This window comes from Manis javanica, chromosome 1 (assembly GCF_040802235.1).
Source record: "Manis javanica isolate MJ-LG chromosome 1, MJ_LKY, whole genome shotgun sequence".
NCBI classification, from domain to species: Eukaryota; Metazoa; Chordata; class Mammalia; order Pholidota; family Manidae; genus Manis; species Manis javanica.
Genome location: NC_133156.1, coordinates 1,124,948 through 1,148,850, shown reverse-complemented (window position 1 = coordinate 1,148,850; position 23,903 = coordinate 1,124,948). Strand labels below are relative to the sequence as shown.

General features: G+C 36.6%; 1 protein-coding gene across 1 annotated transcript in view; it reads right to left on the bottom strand.

The window, feature by feature from the left end:
• LOC140848447 (THO complex subunit 2-like) overlaps positions 1-23,903 on the bottom strand; it is a 116,758-nt gene that overhangs the window by 8,014 nt on the left and 84,841 nt on the right. Inside the window, 16 exon segments of the mRNA XM_073232012.1 lie at positions 5,099-5,251; positions 5,334-5,403; positions 5,731-5,865; positions 10,616-10,732; positions 12,119-12,177; positions 12,381-12,817; positions 13,543-13,645; positions 13,890-14,068; positions 15,405-15,589; positions 15,675-15,806; positions 16,138-16,266; positions 17,148-17,243; positions 17,245-17,306; positions 17,758-17,899; positions 18,904-19,176; positions 23,060-23,224. Coding sequence (XP_073088113.1) covers positions 5,136-5,251; positions 5,334-5,403; positions 5,731-5,865; positions 10,616-10,732; positions 12,119-12,177; positions 12,381-12,817; positions 13,543-13,645; positions 13,890-14,068; positions 15,405-15,589; positions 15,675-15,806; positions 16,138-16,266; positions 17,148-17,243; positions 17,245-17,306; positions 17,758-17,899; positions 18,904-19,176; positions 23,060-23,224 — 2,400 coding nt within the window. The 3' untranslated portion in view covers positions 5,099-5,135.

Sequence of the window (23,903 nt, the reverse complement as noted above, 5' to 3'; positions counted from 1 at the left end):
TTTCTGTATAATGTAACATAAAATAAAAACAGAGCAGCTATTTCAAGTAGCCTGAGTTTAAGTAAAGGTGCCAATCAGGAATGCTGAGAACTCTAAGAAAATAAAAGGAAGAACAACAGACAGACCTGACCACCCCTAGAATGTATCCAATAGGAGGCAACCAGAACAGCCAGAAAAAGGAAAAAAATCAAGAAGAACCTCACAAATTAAAAGTATACTCAAGAAGAAAGTATAGGACATAGTTGTCAACAAGAAATTTAACAGGATTAACATCAAGCTCAATGTACCTTTAAAGGTTATCTGAACTTAGAAGCTTGACTACAAGACCACTAACCTAATATCCAACACCCAGGCCAGTCTTCTCATGCCTTTAGTCCTGAGACATTATATAGACAAGTAAAGCACAAATCCATGGACCACGCAAATAAGAAATCCCAAGAAATCTACAGCATAACCTTCATACACCAATTAGGCAGTGAGCGAAGAGCAATGTATAAAATCACAGTGAAAGTTCTCAGTGACAATGGTTGGGCCATTCTTAATGAAGATTTAAGAGGGAGGTTTTCCTGTTTCTTTAATACAGAGGCCATGTGAAAGTAAAAAGCAAAAAGGCAAACTAAAAGAAAGGTTAAGGTAAGTAATAAAAAAAGAAGATTGGCCATTTGATAGCTAAGTACTTCATAAACATTATCACTCTGAATCCCCCCAAAATCCTCATGGAAACTACTATCCCCTTATTTTGGAAATGAGGAAACAGGTAGAGAGAAAGGTGGAAACAGATAGGTAGCAAGTGTTGGAAACCAAATTCAAACTCAGATCTGTCTGAATTTAGCACTCCACCAAATGGCACCATTTTGGCAGAAATAGGTATGCAGACATTTTAGAATGGATGGCCTGACTTGGTACCAGACTACTAGTTTTGTAATCTGAGAGAGAATCGCTTATTAGCAATCTCAGTAAAACCAATTTGCATTTTACAAGTAACCACTTTTGTCCTTGCTTGTGAAATGCTATACTCTGTAAGCACCAGCTCTGGCATGGCTCTAGCAAAAGAGGACAGAACTTTGGAGCTGATGAAGAGGAGGAGATGAGGGAGGGGGAACAAGGGAGCAAGAGGAGAAAAAGAAATAAATAAGAAAATCATTTTTTAAGTGATACCTGGGCAGGAACACAGAATGGTGACTGTAGTATATGAAGCCCATACATGGACAACTACAGCATAATCTTATTAGAGAAGGTAACAAATACACATAATTGAAGTATGAAAAAAAAATCAAAGCAGTGGATCAAAATTAATAAAAACTAAAATTTAAATTAAAAAAGAAGAAAGATTAAGAGTTTATAGTTAACTAGAGAAGAAAGCAAAGTTGTTGGGGCAGGGGATGGGTAGAATTGAAGAATGGGCAATTAATATATCTTTTTCAATCTCTCTAATTTAAAAAAGAACCTACTGAAGTCCGAATGCTCTGTCTTAACTCTCGTTCACCCTCCTCCAGTATCCAGCTAACAAGCACAGAGTAACAGAGCAGGAAAAGCACACCGCCTGTCAGGAAGCTTCCTATCTGGCAGCTTCAGAACCCTGCTTTGGCAGCTAAAATAAATACGACAAAAAGCAACCCCTAATGCTCACGTGCTCTTACACAGAATGGGCTCTCAGACAGTTCTCACTCCTAATTTAAGCAACTGCAAACAGCCTTGGTTACCTACCTGGTTTTGTAAAAGATTAGAAGCAGCAGATAATATTAGGGGGAGGGTACAGACAGCAAGCATACTTGATGTCATTCAGTGGTGACAGCTAATATGGAAGCAAGAAAATGGGGTACAAAAAAAGTCAACAACTTCAAATACAGCCATCTCCAACCATTAAAAGAAGAGGGGAAATCATCCTACATACCTCCATAATCCTAAGGCATCACCAAATAATAACCGTTCAGATGATGATCTGAGTGCTCAAAGAACACTAAATTAGGTTCTGAACTAAGATAGAGTGGACTATTGCTCACACACAATTTACTTAAGATGGCTAAAACGCTTTTTAAATTTCATAAGACATAACTACCTCGACAACAAAGCCGCCTATTCAAAATTCCAGAATGAAAAGCATGGACCACATTTTTAGACTTTACAAAACACATGGGCAGTGATAGAAAAAGAGGCACAAAAACTTAAAAATCTCTGCATAACATCTTCATGAAAAAGCAAAATGAAGAACACAGAACAGTTAAAGGGCAAGAAGACCTACGTTTGAGTTCTGGCTCTGTCAGCTAATATCTCTGTAACCCTCTTCAACTTAGTCTCTGTCTCAGTTTCTTTACCTATAAATGCAGATACTACCCCCACCTACAAGGCTATATAGGTAATTTAAAAAGGCAATAAATTATCTAGAGATGATGGGAATGAGTGGAGAAGTAAAGCAGGTGTTCTTAAATACATCTTGATGCAAAAAAAAAGTGTGGCTAATCTGCAAGCTGAAAATGAAAACAGCTTAAAAATAACTGTGAATCTTCTTTTGCATCTATACCCAAACACCTGGTCATTGTATTTACATGAAAAATTCTAGTTATATATGGCAAAATGGATCTAGTTTCTTCAACATTCTCAGACCTTTATTTTATATTTCTATCTTTAAATGAAAAGAAGGTGAGAGAACACTCACCTTGACTCAAAGTCTTCATTTTCTGTGCTTGTCGGAGGACTTACGAGTAGATGACAAATTGAGAGAAAACAATTTGGGAAAGAAAAAAAAAAAGAGAACAGCATCTCATCTTTTAGTTCAGTCCCTCAGCCTGCAGGCCTAATTGGCTCTGACCAGCCTGGTGGCCTCCAACTCTACACTCTACCAGCTCTGCTCATCTGCCCCATCATCCTGCCCTTCTATTCCCCATGCCCTAAGCCTAAGGGACTTCGTTCCTTTTCTTCCTCTCAGTGCTAATGCAGCCAGAGGGAATCTAAATCCCTTAGTGGCATAAAACAACCTCAGTCACCACAGAAGTTAAAAAGTAATCAAGTGTCCCACTTCCGTATTTCATGTATTTGAGACGGTTAACTGGAGAGACCACATAAAAGCTAATAAGGCTTTCAGCAATTGGGTCATATACTCTAAGGGTACAATTCTAAACATGACCAGTATCAAAGCTTTCCATTCTACTGATTAAAAACATCAATAAGATGAAAAGGATATTGTTTCTCCTCTTCCCTTCCTCCTGAACTGTCCCGTTTCTCTTTCCTTTCTATCTTTTCTTTATCATGCCTAGACTCCTATAAGGAATGGCGGAATTAGTTCGGGAAGGGAAAACCAATTATAAAAAAAACAGCTCAAAATCCTTTTTTCATCACCCACCAGTCACAAATTTTTCTTCAAAAACTTACTTAATAAATATGACACCAAAAGCACAAGAAGCACAAGCAACAAAAGAAAACATTGGACTTCATCAAAAGTGCAAACTTTGATGCATCAAAGAACACTATCAAGAAAGTGAAAAGGCACCTACAGAATGGGAGAAAAACATTTGCAAATCATGTATCTCATAATGATCTAGTACCCAGACTACATAAGGAATTCTTATGACTGAGCAACAAAAAGACAACCCAATTAAAAAATGGCCAAGGCATCTGAATAGACTTCTCCAAAGAAGGCATACAAATGGCCAACAAGCACATGAAAAGATTCTCAACATCATTAGCCATTAAGGAAATGCAAATCAAAACCATTAGATACCACTTTAAGCCCAGGAAGATCGATATAATAAAAAGCAGAACAAAAACAGAAAATAACAAGTGTTGGCAAGGATGTAGAGAAATTGGCACCCTCACACATTGCTTGCAGAAATGTAAACTGTGTAGCCACTGTGGAAGTTTGGCAATTCCTCAAAAAGTTAAACATAACATTACCATGTTACTTAGAAATTCCACTTCTAGGTATACACACAAAAGAACTGAAAACAGGCATTCAAACAAATACTTCACAGCAGCACACAAATGTTCATAGCAGCACTATTCACAATGGCCAAAAGGTGGAAAACAACACAGAAGTCCATCAACTTAGGATAAACAAATGTTGTACTTCATACTAGGGAATATTATTCAGCCATGAAAAAGAAATGCAGTACTAATACATGCTACACAATGGAAGAATTCCCAATACATTATACCTAGTGAAAGAAGTCAGACTACATTATTATACAATTCCATTTATACGAAATATTCAAAATTGGTAAATTCATAGAGACAGAAAGCAGATTAGTAGTTGCCAGGGGCTAATGGGAGGGAGAAATGGAGAATTATTGCTTAATGGGTATGGGGTCTCCCTTTGGAGTGACGAAAATATTTTGGAACTAGAGATGATTGCATAACATTATAAATATACTAAATGTCACTGAATTCTACACTTTAAAATAATTAATTTTATGTTACGTGAATTTTACCTCAATTGAAAAAATACTTATTAAAAGGAGCAGACTCCCATTTAAGAACTATTAATATATGGAATACATTTTTAATATATACCATAATAATGCTTAATAAACACTTTAAACTTTCCTAATGACTTGCTTATTACTAAATTATTACTTTATGACAAATGCATGAGATATGTTTTGAATATCATCCACTAGTATCTAAGAAAATGCACACTACCTAATTTGAAAATGAAAAAAAGTTTGCAAACAAGTTTATCAGGAGAAAATGTTATAGAAATATGTTTAAAAACCACGGTTGATAAAGACTTTATGACAATGTAAGGATCAGGGAGAATACATCTGACCATCTTTTAATCTCATGAATGAAGAGAAACTAAAAGCACTGTTGGCAGAGAAAAAAGAGAACACAGAAAGAAAGGCTGAACCATGAACAGAGAAGTAGGTGGGAGTGGAATGGAGAGGAAAGGAATTTTACAAGTAAACCAATTCTACCTTCCCAGTAATTTGGGACTGAACTGGCTCTAGTTCCCCAAAAACCTGCCCTCCCTCAAAGCCTCCTCTTCCCACCTCCAAATAATTAACAGACTATTTGTGACTATAAAAAACCCTCAGTATTTGCTAACTTTTCAGAGTTGGCTTTCTAAGAAAAACCATATTGTTCCTTTGTTTCCCTAATTTACCTTTTTGCCAAAGGAGATTTTATCCATCTTTTCAGATTTAAATGAATCGCCGCTTTTTTCTTTGCCTGAAGATTTTGACATTTTTTCCCTTGTCTTTCTCATTTGGATAAGGAGACTCACATGGACTTTCACTTTTGCGCTTTGGAACCCCCACTAAAATTATAAAAAAGAATCATGAAAGCTTCTTCTAATTGAGGGTGATGACTGCTTTGAAAGTATTAATAAGTCTACCTACTTATTCCATTTTCCTCTTTTTGTCTCTTGGTTAAGTCTGGTGGCACTTGACGGTCATTGTTTGAGTGATCCTAGAACCAAGAATCATGAACTACATTGATCAAGAGTTTATGCTTTTGTTTTATTAAAATATTACTCTTACACAAGAAGGGCATAGCTAACTAGCACTGGAGAGTATTTGCCATAGTTTCACATACTTGGTAAAATGACATGAAAGACAAGCAGAGCTGGCAGAAATTATTAGGCTGAAGATCCTTATTACTGTAGAAGATTCACACTTTAAGATGAAAATACCAGTTATCAGACTGCCATGCAACAAACTAGTACTTTTAAAAAGGCAACAAAACATGCTACTGTATATAATAGCTTTCCAAACTAGTTTTAAAAAAATTACAAACCCTTTTCCGCTCTTTCCTGTCCTTTTCATCTTTTTTCTCTCTTTCTCTGGATCTTTCCCTTGACTTGTCCAAATCTTTCTTGTCCATTTCTCTCTCCTTACTCTTGGACAGTGGTGGAGCATGATTAATGTAGAGCTGTTAAATTAAGGCAATATTACTAAAGATTATTAGTTTGCCAGTATTGGCATCATTTGCTTGATTGTTTATTTAATGAAAGACAATTGGTAGTTAGACCCAAAGTCAAAACTGGTCAGCAGTCTGGATTATGAGAGATTAAATAAAAACAGCAGGACACAAATTATGCAAAGACTTCAATTCCTGGCCGTATAAAAATGATAATTTAAACCCAATCAGTGAATTCTTGCCTCAACTGAGACTCATTAGTAAATTTGTAAATTAGTAAATAGCTCCAGTTCCTTATACAGCTCTCTTATGAAGACCTGTAACTACCGTTACAAGAGTCCGTATATGGTAAATAGTAACTAGACTTTCTCTACTGTGAAAAAAATACAAGCCTCTACACAATCATAGAAATTTTGAATAGTTTTACCATCCACTGATAGGCAATCGATGACAGTGGACAGAAGTATAAAAATAAAACCAAGCTGTAAGTTTACTGGTCTTTTCTGCCTCAGCATACACCATGCATAGATTATCCTAAATTATTTTTACAAATGTAAAGGCTGTACATTCTTTACTTCAGAAAGTGCTCCAATTTACATCAAATAATCACAACTGACTACGAAATTTGTCTAACTATTGGTTCTAAATAGCCCAGAAAACCACATAGTCATCTGCGAATGATGAAACAACTCAAAAAGACTGAAAAATGATGAAATAATGTTCTCTGCCTATTCTTTCTCTGCCAAAAGGCCCAGAGGCAATAAAAACAGACAAAGATCAAAGATACGCTAACTTTAAATAATTAAAAAGATGACCTTACTTATGCAAGCTGTTAATATGGAAATCCATTATAAAAGAAAATATGAAGGAAGTTATCAGATGTCTAACCTTATGGCATTTATAACTGTGCTACAAGCTTTTTAAGACATATGTATTAGTCAGCAGAATACGGACTAGAACTCATTACATAACTACACAGTTCTAGATACACCTTAGGAATGAAAAGAAAGGTGAGGCAAAAGTCAAGTATTTTTACATGAGGAAATCCTTTGATATTCAAAGGAATATGTGAAAAGAGACAACCATCAGTCTGAAAATTAAAAGAAACACATTTTTTAACACCATCAAATATTTCCAATTTCAGTTGGCTCAGAAATACTGCCATAGCAATGCAGAAGTAGATTCTTTAAAATTTCATTGTGGAAAAGTTGTTGATCAAATGAAATAGACAAAATGTTTATTAATAACAAAGAGCAAGAGAATGAGAAACAATCATCAAAGTGCTTGTCCGAAAGGTACTCCTGCTGCGTATAATGCCCTAAATGACACTCAAGATTTTATAACTGTAATGCTTATTCATGTCTTAATATTACTTATGAAACTGACAAAGGAAATAATATATTACTGCAATACTCAAAAGATTTCCCCAAAGGAAGTATTGCCCAATTCTCTTGATTAAAAAAAAATTTTTTTTATTACAAATGAGCAGGCACATGCACACACAGCCTCCACAAGAATGAAGTTTTTAACTGTGTCTAACTTGAATTCTGTATTGCAAGGAATTGAGAAACCTAGAAATTCTTAGTTTAGAAATGTACCCAATTCTATTTCTTCTTTCTAACCTTTAAGAACAGTTTGGATCACAATACCCTTTTCTACAAAAACATATCATCTCTCACTGCATACAGAATAAATGCATACAACTTAGCATGGACATTCCAAGTTCTTCACAATCTTTGCACAATTATGTCCTACTGTGAAGCAATCCAATGTATTCGTGTTGTGACTACCACTGCTTCCTAACACCCTGTCCTTCCCAGCAGTTCTCAGGTGATCCCTTTTATCTTAATCTCCAAAGACTAAAGACAGCTCAAAAGCCATTAACACTTCAACCATCCTTCAATTCAATTTCCGGTGAACTCTTGTATTATTTCATATAACCTTTTTTGTGACAGATTATTTCCTATCAATTTCATGGCTTTTGTTTTTGTCCATACATAGTTTCCATATGATAGGGGAGCTAGTATGTCTTTTCTACCTTTACACACTTCCCAGTGCCTTGTACACACAGTGAGTACTCAATACAAGTTTGCAAAATAAAATCATTGATTTGTTAAAGTGATCTGCATGTAGCATTGTTGGGTTTTGTTTCTGATTTGCTTTTAGTTTCGGCATTGGGATCATTAGGTCCAAAAAACAATTTGATAATTCAAAATCTGTTTAAGAGAACATTGCTTTTACTTAGGCTACAATGTATAAAGATGGGCTCAGAATTCAAAGTTGAATTTGTTTTTAAGGTGGGTTATGGTTGCCCTCTTAGCAGCCTGTGGCATCTTACTACACTGATGGACAGTGACTTCGTGGGGCATGGAGGGGACTCAATAATATGGGTGAATGTAGTAATCACACTGTTTTTCATGTGAAACCTTCATAAGAATGTATATCAATAATGCCTTAATAAAAAAATTACAGAGCAGCCTGATTAAAGTTAACAAGCTTTTCTCACACTTTCTTCATCAGTATAGCTGCTGGAATAGCTAGGTGAAAACACAACTGACCAAAAGTGGAAATACGCCAGCTGGAATTTGGGGGGTAAAAGGTGAACTGAGAGAAGAGATTTAGATACTAAATTAGACTTAGGCTTTTCTCCCTTTAATCTTACTTGAAAGGACAAGTCCATGTTACTTTTACCACTGATTAGAAGGTGAAAATAGTAAATAATTTAATAAAAAAGAGGATCCCAGGGACAAAACATAACTAAAAGGTTAAACAAAGGAGGGAAACAATTTTATATGTCTGAGTGACAAGGTAACATGAAAAAATAGACACACGTCTTTCAAATCCTCTAAAAAGTTAGAGCTACCCCAGGAAACAGTGACTTTATATAGAGCATCGATTTTAGAGATCAAAGCCCCGCAAAATTTTTTAAAGACATTCATATGCTATTAAATTTTCCTAGACACATGAAAATGCAACATCAACTCCTATGCAGACCAGTAAACACTGGATGTTTGACCAAAGGCCAAAGGCATTAAGAGTTCATTTCAAATATTTACTGATCACCTAACCATATTGTCAGCGTACTATATACTAAGCACTAAGGACCTGAAAAGTGGTTGAGTCACAATTGTTAGAAGCATATTCATATGCCATTTTCTAATTTTTCTGACTTAATGTGGAATAAATCTACTGAATTTAAAATGCCCACAAAAATCACCATCTTTTTTAAAAGGGGGAGGACAGACTGACTTGAATCACTGTAATTTAAACAAGATGAACACACTAAAGCAGCTAGGAACCCTTTCAACTACTGTTGAAGCAGGTGCTAAGAATCAAGGAGCTACAATTTTTGTTGCAACATTTTTTCATTGTGGTGGGAACATTTGAGGAACCTTAATTTTAGTCCAAGATTTGGCACTAACAACTTATATGCCACTGAGAAAGGATCAAGAACTTTAGTCAGTTTATCGAGAAAGATGCTACCACCTGCTCTATCTATCTACCTCACAGCGCTGTTATAGCATGAGATGAGATAACGTATGTTCATCTCACATACGTTTTATTTTCAAAATATTTTCACAAATATAAGAAACTATAATATTCATCAATGATCAGAAATTCCAGTCACCTGTAACAGCAGGTTTCAAACTGCTTCAAAGTATGTTTCAGGAAATAAACACTCACAAGGTAACATTGTTAATCCATGAATTTTAAATAGCCCACACAAGCCACTGATGGTTAAGACTAACACAGACAATCTGGTTATGAAAACCTACTATATTGCAATACATATTTAATTTAGCCAATAAAAAGTTACTTTAAAAGAAAGCATTCGCAGTACAGCTGATAGTCTTGATTAATACAGGACAATCTAAAAACAGTGCTATGAGTTCAGAGCACAGGCACATTGGCTAAAGTGTTAAAAATTAGTCCTCATTTGCCACTGATATTTCATTATAAAGCTACAGAGCTAAAAGCAGTAATGTCAACTGATTTTGTTTCAAAATTTCATTTTGCATTGGTCCACCAGTAAGAAATCATACTTAGCAGATATAAAAGGAGGCAAAGTAGAAAAGCAGAGTGAAAAGAGGGTACAAGCTTTATCATAAAGACAAAATAACATGAACAATGGACAATTCAACTACAATAAAATGAACTCGTAATAAGATACACAAACTGCACATTATTCTTAGTAGCAGAATACTCAAGAAAGCAGAATAATAGGCAGGACTTAATACTGACATGTAAACACAACCATCAAGTTGAGTATTCCCCTCCTGGAGAAAGGTTGGTTTACATTAACCATATTTCTTGATATTATACAACTGACAAAAAGGTAGCTTGGCAGAGGCAATAATATAAGACTTTTACGGATTGAGATGGGCTCACGTTTTAGAAAGTTATGTGAATGCATCAGATTTATTTTTTGGTCTCTTGTGTTGTCTAAAAACAAAATCAACTCCCCAAAACAAACCACCAACCCATTCCCCAAATGTTAAACTTATTTCCAGATTTTGAAGCATAATAGGATAATGCATAACACAGCAAGTAAGGAGAGATTATAGATATGTCCCCACATCACACACAGTTGATAACAATCTCAGTAAAAGAGGCCACTGTCATCCATTGTTTGTAATAGGTATTTTTAAAGGTTATTCTATTAGCTTACTGAACACTTACTAGGGCGAGGGTCATCTACTAAATAAATGAAGTAAATAATTTTTTGTTTTACTTAGGCGTGATGATTTTAAAAGGCTCAAACCTTTGCTGAAGACTTCTTGAGTTCGATGAGACTGTCCTGCAGAAAATGAATGGAGATGACAGGTGAGCTGGCATAGTTCTCAGAACCCAGAGGAACTTTGGGAAATATGGCTGTAACCTGGAAATAAACCAGCTACTTCTTGCAAGGATAACTCTTATGATGTCATTATTATACAAATATCAACAATAAAAATCAAAAGCAAGACCATGTAATGGAACTGTAATGTTGAAAAAAAAATTGTATCCACTCAATGTAACAGAAATCTTCCCTCTGCTCAGAATTCAAAAATAAATGTCAGTGCCACATTTTTCATAATACTGTACTTAAGTTATAAGTAATATTAAGAGATTTAAGAAAGCAAAACATTTTTCTGCACAAAAAGTTTAAAATAGTGGAGGTCACTGTGGAAGAACAACATTATCTTACATTTTCATAGTTTGTAATCGGGAGGCTTCAAATTTTACTTCAATTGTGACTCCACCATACACATTTTTTATCCTTGCCAGAAAAATGAGTGGCATTACATTAACAAGAAAAGAAAAAGGTATTCTATAAGAAAGTAATCACTTTTTTTGCAAAGTGACTCTGATGGTGAGTCTCATACCTCCCACAAAAAAAAGCACCTAAAAAAAGAAACTAATTGGAGTATTCCACCTCAGTGCTCTTGACAAAGAATTAGTTAACTTACAGTTTTAAAAGTTCAACATAATGGAAATTCAAATATTCCATGAAATTAGATGACTTTAGAATTAAAATTAAATATGGAGCAAGGAATGGCTACCCCGAGTCTTCAAGAAGTCTACACCTGCGATTTTGTGCTGCAGTTGAATGCCTGGGATTTCTCTGCTGGGTGGTAGGACTGGATGCCACATCTGCTTTTATCGTAATGCAAGGTTCAACTTGTTGGGAAACCAATGGGTATAAACAAACCTCCAAGGGAAGATACAACAGAAGCTGCATGCTCACTGAATATACACAACTACAGGAGAACTGATCACCAAGGAGACTTTAAAATGGAACTCCTTTCAAGACTCCTTCTAAGAAGGCACACATCGGTCTGATGCTCATCAAGAAGCTTGATGAATTCAGAGGTATCTTGTTTATCCTGTATCATCCAGGAAGTCTTCAGTGCTATAAAGTCTTCAATATTTATGCTGAAAAATATGCTTCATTCTGCTGAAAAGACTCATTTGCTTGTAGGTACCATTGCACCCCAAAAATGACTGCTTAAAGCAGTGAGGCACTTCTGGGTAAAATTTCTCTTGCACTTTGAAATGCTACAAAATTAGTGCTAGGTCCTTGAAGTTTTAATATTTTTATAATAAAAATACTCTATAGGAAAAAATATCAGTCCACCAATACATAAAAATTTCATTTTCTAATGCAACATAAAACCTCCAGTGGCTCCAGTGAATACTTGGCACAAGACTTGAAGGAAGTCAGGACACGTATTCCAAACAGGTGAGCCTAACATGGACGCTGCCTTCCTCAGGCTATACTAACCTTTACTGTCGAGGAATATGATGGAGAATGGTGTGTATCAATTTTGCGGCGTTTTTGTTCTGTTGGGCAAAAGAAATAGTGACAATAAGGTATATTTCCACTTTTTCCAAATACTTAGAAAAAAAACCCCACCAACTTTTAGGTAATTAAGTATTACTTCCCCCAGTAAAGTCCCTAGATAACTTGCCAAAACAAGGAAATTGAAAACAACCATGCATTACAACATGCAAAGTTAAACAAATATAAAGAAAGGTAAACTTGCCCCTTTCAGGCTCTGCAATGACTGATCGGGGAACAGGTGACTTTAAGGACCCAGAAACGGGTGCTTTTTCTCCTCCTTTAGCATTTTCCTTTGATTTCATTTCCTTTACTATATCTCTTTCTCTGGATGGCTCCTTCTCTCTTTCCTTTTCTTGAGCAGATTTTGATTCTACATTGGGGACGGTGGTCTTGAATTTCTCATCTTTAGCTTTTTCTTCTTTCTTGAATTTTTCTTTCTCTTTGCCAGACTTAGGTGTTCTTTCCTTCGTTTCTCTTGCTTTTTCATCTTTATTTGGCCGTGCTTCCTTCGGTTTTCCTTTACCATCTTTACCAAGTACCCTGGCCTCTGGACTCGTAGCTGGAGTCTTTTCTTTTTTCTCTTTTTCTTTTTCTTTCTCTTTCCCTTTCTCCTTGTCATTTTCTTTAACAGCTTTGCTGCTTAGGAATGCAAATATGAGATTTTAGGACAAATGGTCATAAAATACACTCCATGGAATGTTTTATATCATAAACAAAGGTTTCTTAGTGGCTTCAAAAATTGTGTAAGAGTAGCCCTTTGAAAACTAAAGAACAACTTTAAATGAAAATGTACTTCTTTATCCAGTAAGTAATAAATAACCAAATTCATGAAGAGCAGATTAAAAAGCATGATTTAAGTGATGTCAGGCCCTTTTCTTGCATATGTTCATAACCTTGGGAGATTACAAATGAACATAACCAAAAATTGTCCCACAAGTCAACTGAAGGTGCTACTATCAGGAACTGGATTACCTGACTGGATGAATCACTTGCTGGTCTAAATCAGCATAGGCTTCTCTTACGTAAATAATCCTTACCCAGACTGTCTACAGCAAACACTCAATCCTAAAATGTTTCTTGACTTCATCACCTACCTTCCCCTGCATACCCCAGCAGGGGAAACAGAGTCAGTCTCAGCTTATACAAAACATAATGAGGATGGTAAGCACATAACCAAAACAAGGGTACATACAAAATTTCAAAGCCCAACATAAATGACTTTCGTTTCACAGCATTCAACTAACTTTCATTCATGTCTAATGAGGTTCATCATGTAAGAATTCAGAATTTTGTATATCAATGACACTTCAATAAAATAAAATAAAAAGAATTCAGAATTTTGACATATACCACAGTGTTCCTACCTGTTAGAGCCACTATTTCCATTGCTTGAATTTCCTTTTGGTGTAGCGCTAAAAGCTTTATTAACAGCTTTCACACCACACTGAGATCTCTCCCTTGATTTATCTGAAATAAAGGTAAGGATTTATTTGACCACCCCCTAAATGTAAATAAACCATGATTTCACAGCAAAATGATTACAGATTAATTAGAAGGAAATAAAGGGCTGATTACTTTTTGATAGTTACATACTCCTACTTAGGGAATAAAAAGTAATACTAAGCTTTCATTTTACTTGTCACGTGACATAAAACATTTCAGTTTGTTGAAACAAAATGTGTTACTTATAAATTTCTATAAATAAGCATACCAGTCTCATCATTACTGCTTTCATCAGATTTAGATGCACTTCCTGTCGATGATGGGGAAGGCCCACCACCAGGCCCATTTTGTAGACTGGCAACTGCAGTCCTTGGAGAGGGGTCTTTGTGATGAAACTCATTTTCAGTTATCATGTATGACTTTCTACTTTTCAACTGCCCTGAGTAGCTGGAAGTCACACAAAGGGTTTAAATATACAAATACAAATAAAAAAATACAAACATGGGGTTTAAAAGAATAAAATTATCAAGTTATTCACTCTGCTACTTGGTTCCAGAAAATAAAAAATACTAATTTTCAGTGTTATTGAAGGTCTTTATAGGAGCCCTAGATGCTTCCTTAAAAATAAAAATTTCAGGGCTCTTCTCCCCTCCTGGCATGAGCCAGGAGCTCTGTCCTCTCACTGTATCTCTCAATAAAAAGCCTCTCCCTGGCTCTACCTTGGGTGCTTGCTAAGTTCGTTCTTCGACTCTGCGAACAAGAACCCCAGCACCATCTTTGGGGGCTTGTCCAGGATAGCTTTGGAGAAGCCATAAAACTGCAAATAGTAATAGAAATGGAACCCAGAATAGAAGTGCCCATATTCTGAGGCCCTCTCGACTGACCAGTGATGGGGACCTAACTGCACCCTTTACTGCACCCCTTCTCAGCATGAAGCAGCCAGAGTGGTCATTGCCCCCTTTTCCTAGCAGCAGCTAGGGTCTCTATCTGTAGAGGGGGAAATGAGACAGGGACCATGGGTGTAGTCAGAGTAGGGTGAGGGCCTCCGGAAAAAGGCAAGGCAGGATATTTACACTCAGAGCAATGTAACTACATACAAGGAAACCCCCTACCAAAGCTCTGTGTTAAACATTAAGCTCTAGAGTCATTCTTCTGTGAGATCAGTTCATATTCCCCAGATAAAGGAAAATAGCCTGTTTTTATTATGCTAATCATTTGCAATCATGTGTAAGATTCACTTTAGCATGCTAAAAGAGACTTAATGTCTCATCAAGGACAAACATCCTAAGACCACTTTTAACAAGTCCACACCCCTAAGCCCTTTATCAGTTTCCCAAAATCCTCAACTGCCTATAAATCCCCTAGACAAGCACCACCCCAGGCTCTCTGGTCCCCTCCTGGCAGAGCTCTGTCCTCTCACTGTATCTCTCAATAAAAGCCTCTCCTAAAAAAAATTTTCAATGTAAACTAATCCTTAAGTGAAGATGCTTTTTTTTTTTTTTTTTTTTGCTATCGATGAGCTGATTAACTGATGATGAAATGACATTTCCTTCAAACCAAGATATATTGGATGTGACTTTTGAAACTATCATCCAGTATAGACCGGAAGCTGATAATCGGAAGTGACAACTCTCATCAGCCTGTGGGAACACGAATGCATAATCTCCCATAATTTCCTGAGGTAAGGCAGAAGATAAACTTCAACACTGTAAAACATTTTAAAGTCTTCAGAATCCTTCTGTCATCTAGTCTCATAAATCACATTAAAGTATAACTGTGTTACCCCATAGCCAATGCATATAGATCTGGCCTCTTCTCTTTTTCTTCTTGGCAGATTTTATGTACTCTTCTTTCCAAAACCTGACCCAGATTCAATACTTCTGGGTACCAAGGAAGTATTTTTGTGAGCACAATCAAGATATTCCTGATGTGAGTATATTCGCCTGTTTCAAGGCAATGAACCAATGCCTACAACAAACATTTTAAGATCTGTCATTATAAAAGTCTAAGTATGGAGAAGTAAAAAACACCTTTGAGAAATTCTTTTTTTTACCTTGGTTAATTTGTAATGCCATTTATGTACAACATGACGAAAATTTTCATAGTCTAATTGATCAGCTTTATTTCCTCCATCAAATCCAGTTGCCCGTAATATAGTGAGGAATCCTGGATAATTTCCACATTCCTAAGGGGAAAAAAGGTTTACTTTTCAAAGAAACGTTCCCTCCCTCTAAATAGCAGAAGCTGAAACTTACGTAGACTAGATTAATGATTCCATGTGAAAACGTGATGAATATTTGAATGACAGGTAGTTTCCATAGGATGGTTCAGCTTAGTCAATGATATTAATTTTGGAATGTCAACATAAGGTAGGATTTTTTAAAATAGCACTTTTTAATAATGAACAAATTGTACTTAAATTTTAAACACTGTTTTACAGCTGAGTCTTAAACTCAGTTTCCTTTAAAAACTGAACAACCTAGCAATTACTAGAAGTGGCTATTTATTAGTCCTACCTTTTCATATGTGGCTCTATCACTGTGCCACCTGGTCACAGTTTCTAACATGCAGCAAAGAAATCTCCCATACCGACAAGCTTCATTTTCAGTATAGCTTGCGACTGTGTAAATTATGTCAGAGAAAACCTACAAGAAAAAATATTTGAAAAATAAAAATAAATCAAGGTCAAAATTAGTTCAAAATACTAAAAGATCATGCTATAGCAAACCATAATAAATTAAGAGATAAGTTTTAGTCACAATGTATTGTCCCCTTTTATACTCACAATTTCTGAGACCTTTAAATATTTTGGCTTTTGTGAGGGAACAGCACATTAATAAAGCAATGACAACAAAATTTTTATTTAAAAAGCTGATTAACAATGACAGAATAAAAAAACTACCATTATTATTACATCATTCACTGCTTTAACAGAGACTTAGACACAGATACTACCTGGGGTTAAAGGAACAGTAAGGAGAGAAAAGGCTAATAGAAAACAGAAATAGGCAGCTGACATGCTGTAACATATAGTACATTTTTAAACCATGAAAATGCAGTAATTTATTATAAAGAAAAAGCCAGATGCAAAAAATTGTGAATGTGATCATACTGAAAAGCATCCCTGCTTTTATGTAGGTGCAAAGGTGTATTTTGAGGGTAAAGTTAAGAGTGGAGAAGAGAGTTCTACCTATTATGACAAACATATAAACCCAAATGTTAAAAGATTAACTAGAGGCACTATTCAAAGTACTTTTGTGTATAGTGATTCATTTGATTCTCACAAGAATCTTATGAAGCAGGTATTATTATCCCACTTTACAGATAAGAAAATTGAGGCACAAAGAGGCTAAAAACTTGCCAGAGATCATGTATCTAGAAAGTGGCAGAGTTAGGATTCAAGTTCAGGCACTTGGCCCTTGGGCTCATGCTTTTAACCAGACACACAGTAATACCTCTATAGATTATAATGTTCAGCTATCTTTGTGTGAGACTTTTTTTAAAGGTTGCAATAAAAAGAACTTACATGATCATAGCAAAGAAGTGTGGAAAAATTTGGAGTTTTCTGTTGATGCACCAGTTCAACAAAACGAGCACAGTAAACAGCATCAATTGCTGAAAAAAATACATCGAGGAAATACACAAAGCTGTAGAAATTTTGTGATGGTCTCATTTTTGGTAGATTCTAAAAATAAGGAAAGAATATATTAAGTGGTAAATTTCGTCCTCAAGTGCCTCAAAGCCACTAAACATAATAACAACATATTAATTTTAGCGTAGAGAATGCTATAGAACCACAAACTATTTATAGTTTGCAACCAAAGGTCATGCCTGGGATGAGACTTGTTTTCACTCTGCGGATATTTTTCTACCTGTAATTTCTCCAGAAGTGTGATTTTATACAGAAAAGTTGAATGATAAGCTGCCAATATTGTAGTTGTAAGTTAATTTCACCAGCAAGCTAAATCGGTTCACTTAGTGAACATGTGAAGTCGACTCTGAATTATGAGTAATCAAAAATTGGGATAGTGAACACTGAGTTGACATAAAAACAGAATACACTTCAACACCTCCAGAATTATAAAGGTTTGCTTTCGTAATTCAGCAGCAGCAGGAATGTAACCATTCTAACTTACTCGCTAAAAGCCAGTTGTCCTTTTCCAGTTTCAGTCTCTGTAGAACTCGCTGTACATGTTCCATCTGTTTTTTTTCTTCTTCAAGATGCTTGTCCTGAAGGGCAGTACAGCGCTCCTTCTCTTTTTTCTTTTTATTTGGAGGCTACAAAGCATAAGTTAGATACTTCTCTAAGTACAGGCACATTACCTCCCTTTCTTTTAATTAAAAAAAGAGATAAATGCTGATATATTATGTCACCAGGGATATTTACGGATGTTTACCTCCATTCAACAAATCTAAGACAAAGTCATCCAGTCCTCATACACCATCAAAACAGGCTATCTTCCCAACACTGGTACTTTTAGTCTAAGGCATGGAATCACCTTTGACTCTTCCTTCTTATTCATTCCAAAATCCCAATTGCTTACAAGTCTTGTGCATTCCCAATATACCTCCACCAGTCTACATTCTCACAATGAATTACCCAAAAAGCCACTTTGCTGGTTTCCAGCCTAATGCTAGTCCTTTTCCTGACTAAATGCATCCTTTATGCTGCTGTCACAAGTAATCTTTCTAAAGTATCATTTTTACCATTACTATTTCCCTGCTCAGGAATTTAAAATAGCTCTCAATTTTATCAAGCCTTCTCTTCTAACTTTCATTGCTCTACATAATCTGACTCTATTCAAATTATCCCTAAGCCAATTCACTACAGTAGAAGTGGTCTCCTTAAACCTTAGACTACTTTGCACCTTTGCTGGAGCTCTAGAGTGGCCAGTCTGCCTCCAAATTTCCAAACCTAATTTACCTTCAAGGCCCATGCAGCTCAAAACTTACCTCTTCAGTAAAGTCTTCTCCGAAAGAGTTCTCCTTTTAGGAATTCCTATTGCTCTTGCAATTGCAATTGTAAAATGATCACACAGACCATGTAAAAGTTGCTAGCCCAGCCCTCAGTAGAAAAGCTAACTCAAAAACTTTTGACTGATGCTAACTTCCAAGTACTCATCCATACCCATGCTCCTACCCAGTGAGAGGTCACCACTAAACCCACTTAGGAACATAGATAGCAACAAGATCATAGCTTGTTAGTACAAGTTTAAACTATGGGAAATGCTGAACTAATACCATGAAGTTATTACACTTGAGCTACTAGAACAAAAACCTACCATTTCCTGATTGCCATCAATGGCTTTCATCTGGACTTTAAGTTTATTGACTTCCCGTTCGTAGCTGGTATGTGGAACTGCAAGGTCGTACATTGTCAATGACCAGAATGTGGCATAAAATTGAGGGCTGATGTCATCCCAGACCTCGGAAACATGTAAGGAGACCACTGCTTCATGGACAGGAGCCATCACCATTTCACATGATGTAATGTACTTATGAACGTTATGCTGCTGTTTACTTCCCTTTTCTGTTTTAAGTTCATCATACTTTGACTAAAGATAAACACACACACACACACATTTTTATAGCAGTGACTTTCATAGTATAAAAACCTATGTTCCCTTTTCAAGAGTCAAAAGATGACCAATCTAAACAGCTGTAGGAATTCTACTTCCTTACCAACATTGATTTTAAAATAAATCATCCCTGGAAACTGCTCTAATCTTTGGTCCTGGGTGCTCATTGGGAGCTTTTCAGGAAATTCTTACTGAATCTAACCTGTTCAGTAAGGGGATAGGTATGTGTGCCCCTTGCCGTTTCCCCCAACCATACTCTCTCTTACTGCTGCACAAAGATTAAACATACAGGGTTTCCACTCCTGCTTCTGAGATAGTCAAGGGAACCAAGCAGCGGGTCTTAACACTAACGAAGAGGCAGAATGGAACTAACAACAGCCAATCTGGACAGAATGTGTTGTCACCACACATACCCATATTGCCTGTTACAATTTCTTGATGAAGCTGGATCAATGCTAAGAAAGGTTATGAAAAAATTATCATAAGACTGATAAGTAGGGTGACCAACTGCCCAGTTTTTCCAGTGACTAAGAGGTTTCCAGGGATGCAAGGCTTTAGTGTTAATACTAGGAAGTCCCTGGCAAACTGGAACCAACTGGTCACTAGACTGCAAAGCTAAACACGATTTCCTGTGAATGGCTGTGGTCTATCAGAGTTTAAAGAGTGTGGGAACTGACACTATGGTGGGTTTTTATTTTGTGGCCTGACTGGTTTACCCTAATTTGAGGGTGTGTGTGATGGGGGAGGGGCATGCTCTTAATTGTACAAGGAAAGAACCTGTTAGTACCAGAGCAGGGTGGGAGGGGTAAAGAATGGGACACTACGGAGTGTATGCCAAATGCAAAAAAGAAAATAATACAAAGTAGAGTTGTATTATATATATATATATTTTGTTTGTTTGTTTGTTTGGGTTAGGCATAATCCTGAATATGAACCTAGGAGGAGACCCAAAAAGAGTTTCTTCTTTATGTTAGAAAAACACTTAAATCATTCATTGTTTGGGCTAAACAGAACTAGCAGGTCAGAGGTCAAAGGATCCACTTCCAGTTTCCATCAAGGCAGAACAGTCTTGACTCCCCACAGTCCAGCTGCCTTCCCTCCTAAGTATGTCTATACCCCAGGTTCACTAGACTGAAGAAATACCAAGTGCTTTGGGTTCCAGAGGGTATCTCAAGCAGGCTCTGAGAATCTTAAAATTATTCTGGAAGTGAGAAGATTTATCTCCTCCTACCGCATTTTAGAAAGCACACTGATGCTAACTACTGAGACTACACAGGTGACAAAGCTATGAAGAACATTACTTACAAGAGAGAGGTCCCAATTATAACAGAGACCTAAGGGCAGAGCAGCTGGGATAAGAAAGGGTTTAAAAATTTGAGGGTGGGTACTATCAAGAGTAAATAATAATGAATCTATGTGAGCAGAATGATATCATCTAAGGTTCTAATAAAACATAGTATAGGGTTGAAACAACCTGCACAAGATAACTTAGCTACCTGACTTAGACAAGATCTAGAATATGAACTGGGGGAGAGCCTTTTTTTCAGACCCACATTGCAAGGTGAGTCTCAATAATTATAGATGAAAATTAGGTTATAGGAATGAGAGGGTTATAGGATAGCCCATCTCCCCAATCCTCTTCTAAGTCTGTGACTTGTTACTAGGTACTCCCCTAGTCCCTATCTTGTTAAAAAAACAACAACAGTTTTGATCAGAAAAGATAGCTATGCTTCATATTTACCTATGATGAGTATTTGTCTAAAGTCAGTTTAACTCCCTCTTCAGGCTCACATCTTCAGTCAAGTGGAGAGGCATAACAGCTCTACAGCTCAAGGCACTGGGACACTAGATCTATGGAATAGAACTGATACCCACAATTATTGCCGTACTTCTAATTACTATTCAGAAAGCTCTTCCTGGCCCAATATTCTGAGCAGTGTTTGGTCAGCTGAATTGTTTTCAGGGGAGAAATCGGTAGTCAATTTATGGAAGGGACTTTGCAGTCCTCCAATACGCATTCTCTCATCAAAGGCTTTACAAGACAGGCTTTCACTCAAGAAGCAAAAGCAAGGATCCCCAGGAGGTTGGATACTCCTCCAAAGTGCAGCCAAGGTTGCCAAGAACTCCCTTTCCAGAAGACAGAATATAGCCAATGGGGAACAGACTTATCTCTGACTTAGCTATATAGCCACCTCTGTATAGTTGTTTTCCTCCTCAACCCTGACAGGCAAATGCCATTTATTGTTTAGATTTTTGTCATTCTTAAATGACAAAGACACAGTATTTTACACAGGCTACAGAAAAGGTAGCTACTGGTATGAATGACTGGCTCCATTTTTTGACCTGGAAAAGTTCAGCCAACCTCAGGCAGCCAAAGTGTTCACTATCACAGATTAGTGTGTTCACTTCTCAGAATAGCGCAGGGCAGGGCAGAATTCCTGCGATGAAGCAATCCTCCAACCTCACTCCTTCAAGCAATCAGGTCCCTTGTTGTATAGCTGAAACTGATCTACTTGGGGGAAGGGGGGAGCAACAACACAGGGTATAACTATGCAAAGAGAGCATACCATTTTTCGGATTGAGAAATTCTAAGAGGAAGAAGAGGCCTTATCCCCTTCCCCTAAAGAGTATAGCACAGAATTGCTGCACAATGCTAAAGTGATAATTAAATCAATTAGCATTTAGTTCATTCTTAAAGGGAAGTGTGAGACTGCAGCAGTGGATATGTAAATACTAATAGCCAACAGCTGATCGCCTCATCAATGAGAACCCAGAATTTCTCAGTGCCTTTTTTCCCCACACTTCTACCGCACAGCCCTGTATTCCTACTGGGAACAAACATGGAATCCTAGTTTAAGAGAAAAGACCGAGATCTTTCCCCAAACCATACAGTTACAGACTTTAAAACAACAAATAAAACAGAAGGGGAAGAATCCAAGCCTGTACAAAAGTGAAGAGTCCGCTGGGGCTCCAGTCAGAGTGGGGAAGTATCACAGTTTCCACATGAGCACTGACCGCGGCCCAAGGCAAAAGGAAGAGTGACTCACCATTAGTGGTCACTGCTTTGCAGGAAAGCATGCAGGCGGCATAGAGGAGCAGAGGAGAGGGCAGGCTGTCTCCTTGCGCCCACATCCTTACTTGAATTTCAATACAGTCATTACTGGGCTATCCTGCTAGGAAGGCTCTAGTTTACTTCTGTTGTTATTTCATTTAGATGAAGATAAATAAAACAAGAACCAGGAATACACCTTTCCCAGGGATTACGCCACTGAGGTTGCAAGAGATTTTAGAGTACTTGCGGTGGTTATGCCTTTCTGTCCATCTGTCTTTATGACTTTCAAAGCACTCTGCATATCAACAAGTCAGTTATCTGACAGGATATTATCAGTGAAGGAACAGGGCTCTGCATTCAACTGGAGTGTTTCTCAATAATGTACCACATTTACCTGAGTTAGAATGATCTAGTGCTTGTTAAAAAAACAAACAGCAAACAAACAAATTCCCCCGGGTACTATTCAAGTTACTAAATTACAATTTGGGAACATGGGATTGAGTTTTTAAGATGCTTCCCTGGTAATTTTCATGTACACTAATGTTTGAGAGCTATAGTTCTAGAGGGTCCATAAGACATCAACCTGATCAACTGGTGATGCAGCAACAGTAAAATCACACAAAAAGTAAGGCTTATTTTCTTTAAGGGGCATTCTCATTGTATACTGCTCAGAGCTGAGTATTAACAAAGAGTAACTCCAAGAGACACGATCTACATCTATGTCAGGCTAAAATGCATTTACAAATAAAACAGGTAAGAAATAATTTGGAGTCATTCCTGAATGGCAGCAGAGAGTATTTATCTTACCGAAATGTGCTGTGCATACATTGGCCTAGACAGGCAAAATGCTGCATCGTAGGGTGTATGAAATTCATTACAGAGCACATCAATTGAAGGCACTCGCTTTATGTAATCTTCTGTGCTTAGATGAGTTGCTAAAAACCCACCAAATTGCATCAGGGCATCATGACACTAAATTTAAAAAAAGACAAAAGACAAATGCTACTGGTTTTTACAAAACCAAAGTAAACATTTTCCAAAACGATTAAGATATGTCATTTTAACAGTATTTTGGTTAACAAGCACAAATTCAAAGTTTCCAACTTGAAAGAACTTTAGAGACAATCTACAAACATAATCAAATTACAAAGAAAATAAACACCAAGGCCCCGAAAAGTTGACTAATCTAAGGCTTTAACAGTCAACAAGATCTCAAGTTCCAAACTATTCTTGACCACTTTTAGTAGCAGAATATATTTACCTAAATCACATACAACAATTTTATGTATACAGAAGTCAATTCTACTGTCCTTGATAGATGAAAACGTTATAAAATACATGTGGATCTTTTTTTCTCTTGGAATACTGTCGGTGATAAAAAAAACACCTTGTAGGCTAATCATAGGTTTTGGTGCTTAGTATGCAGAACTATATTTTATTAGGATCACATCTACTTTGTTGTGATTGAAATGACAGATTTCCAGAAATCAGGTAAGATATGAAAGCAAACAACTTGAAGTTATCTGCTTGACTGAAAACCTTATACATACATACATACATACATACATATATATATATGTGTGTGATATATATATATATATGTGTGTGTGTGATATATATATATGTGTGATTATATATATATATATATATA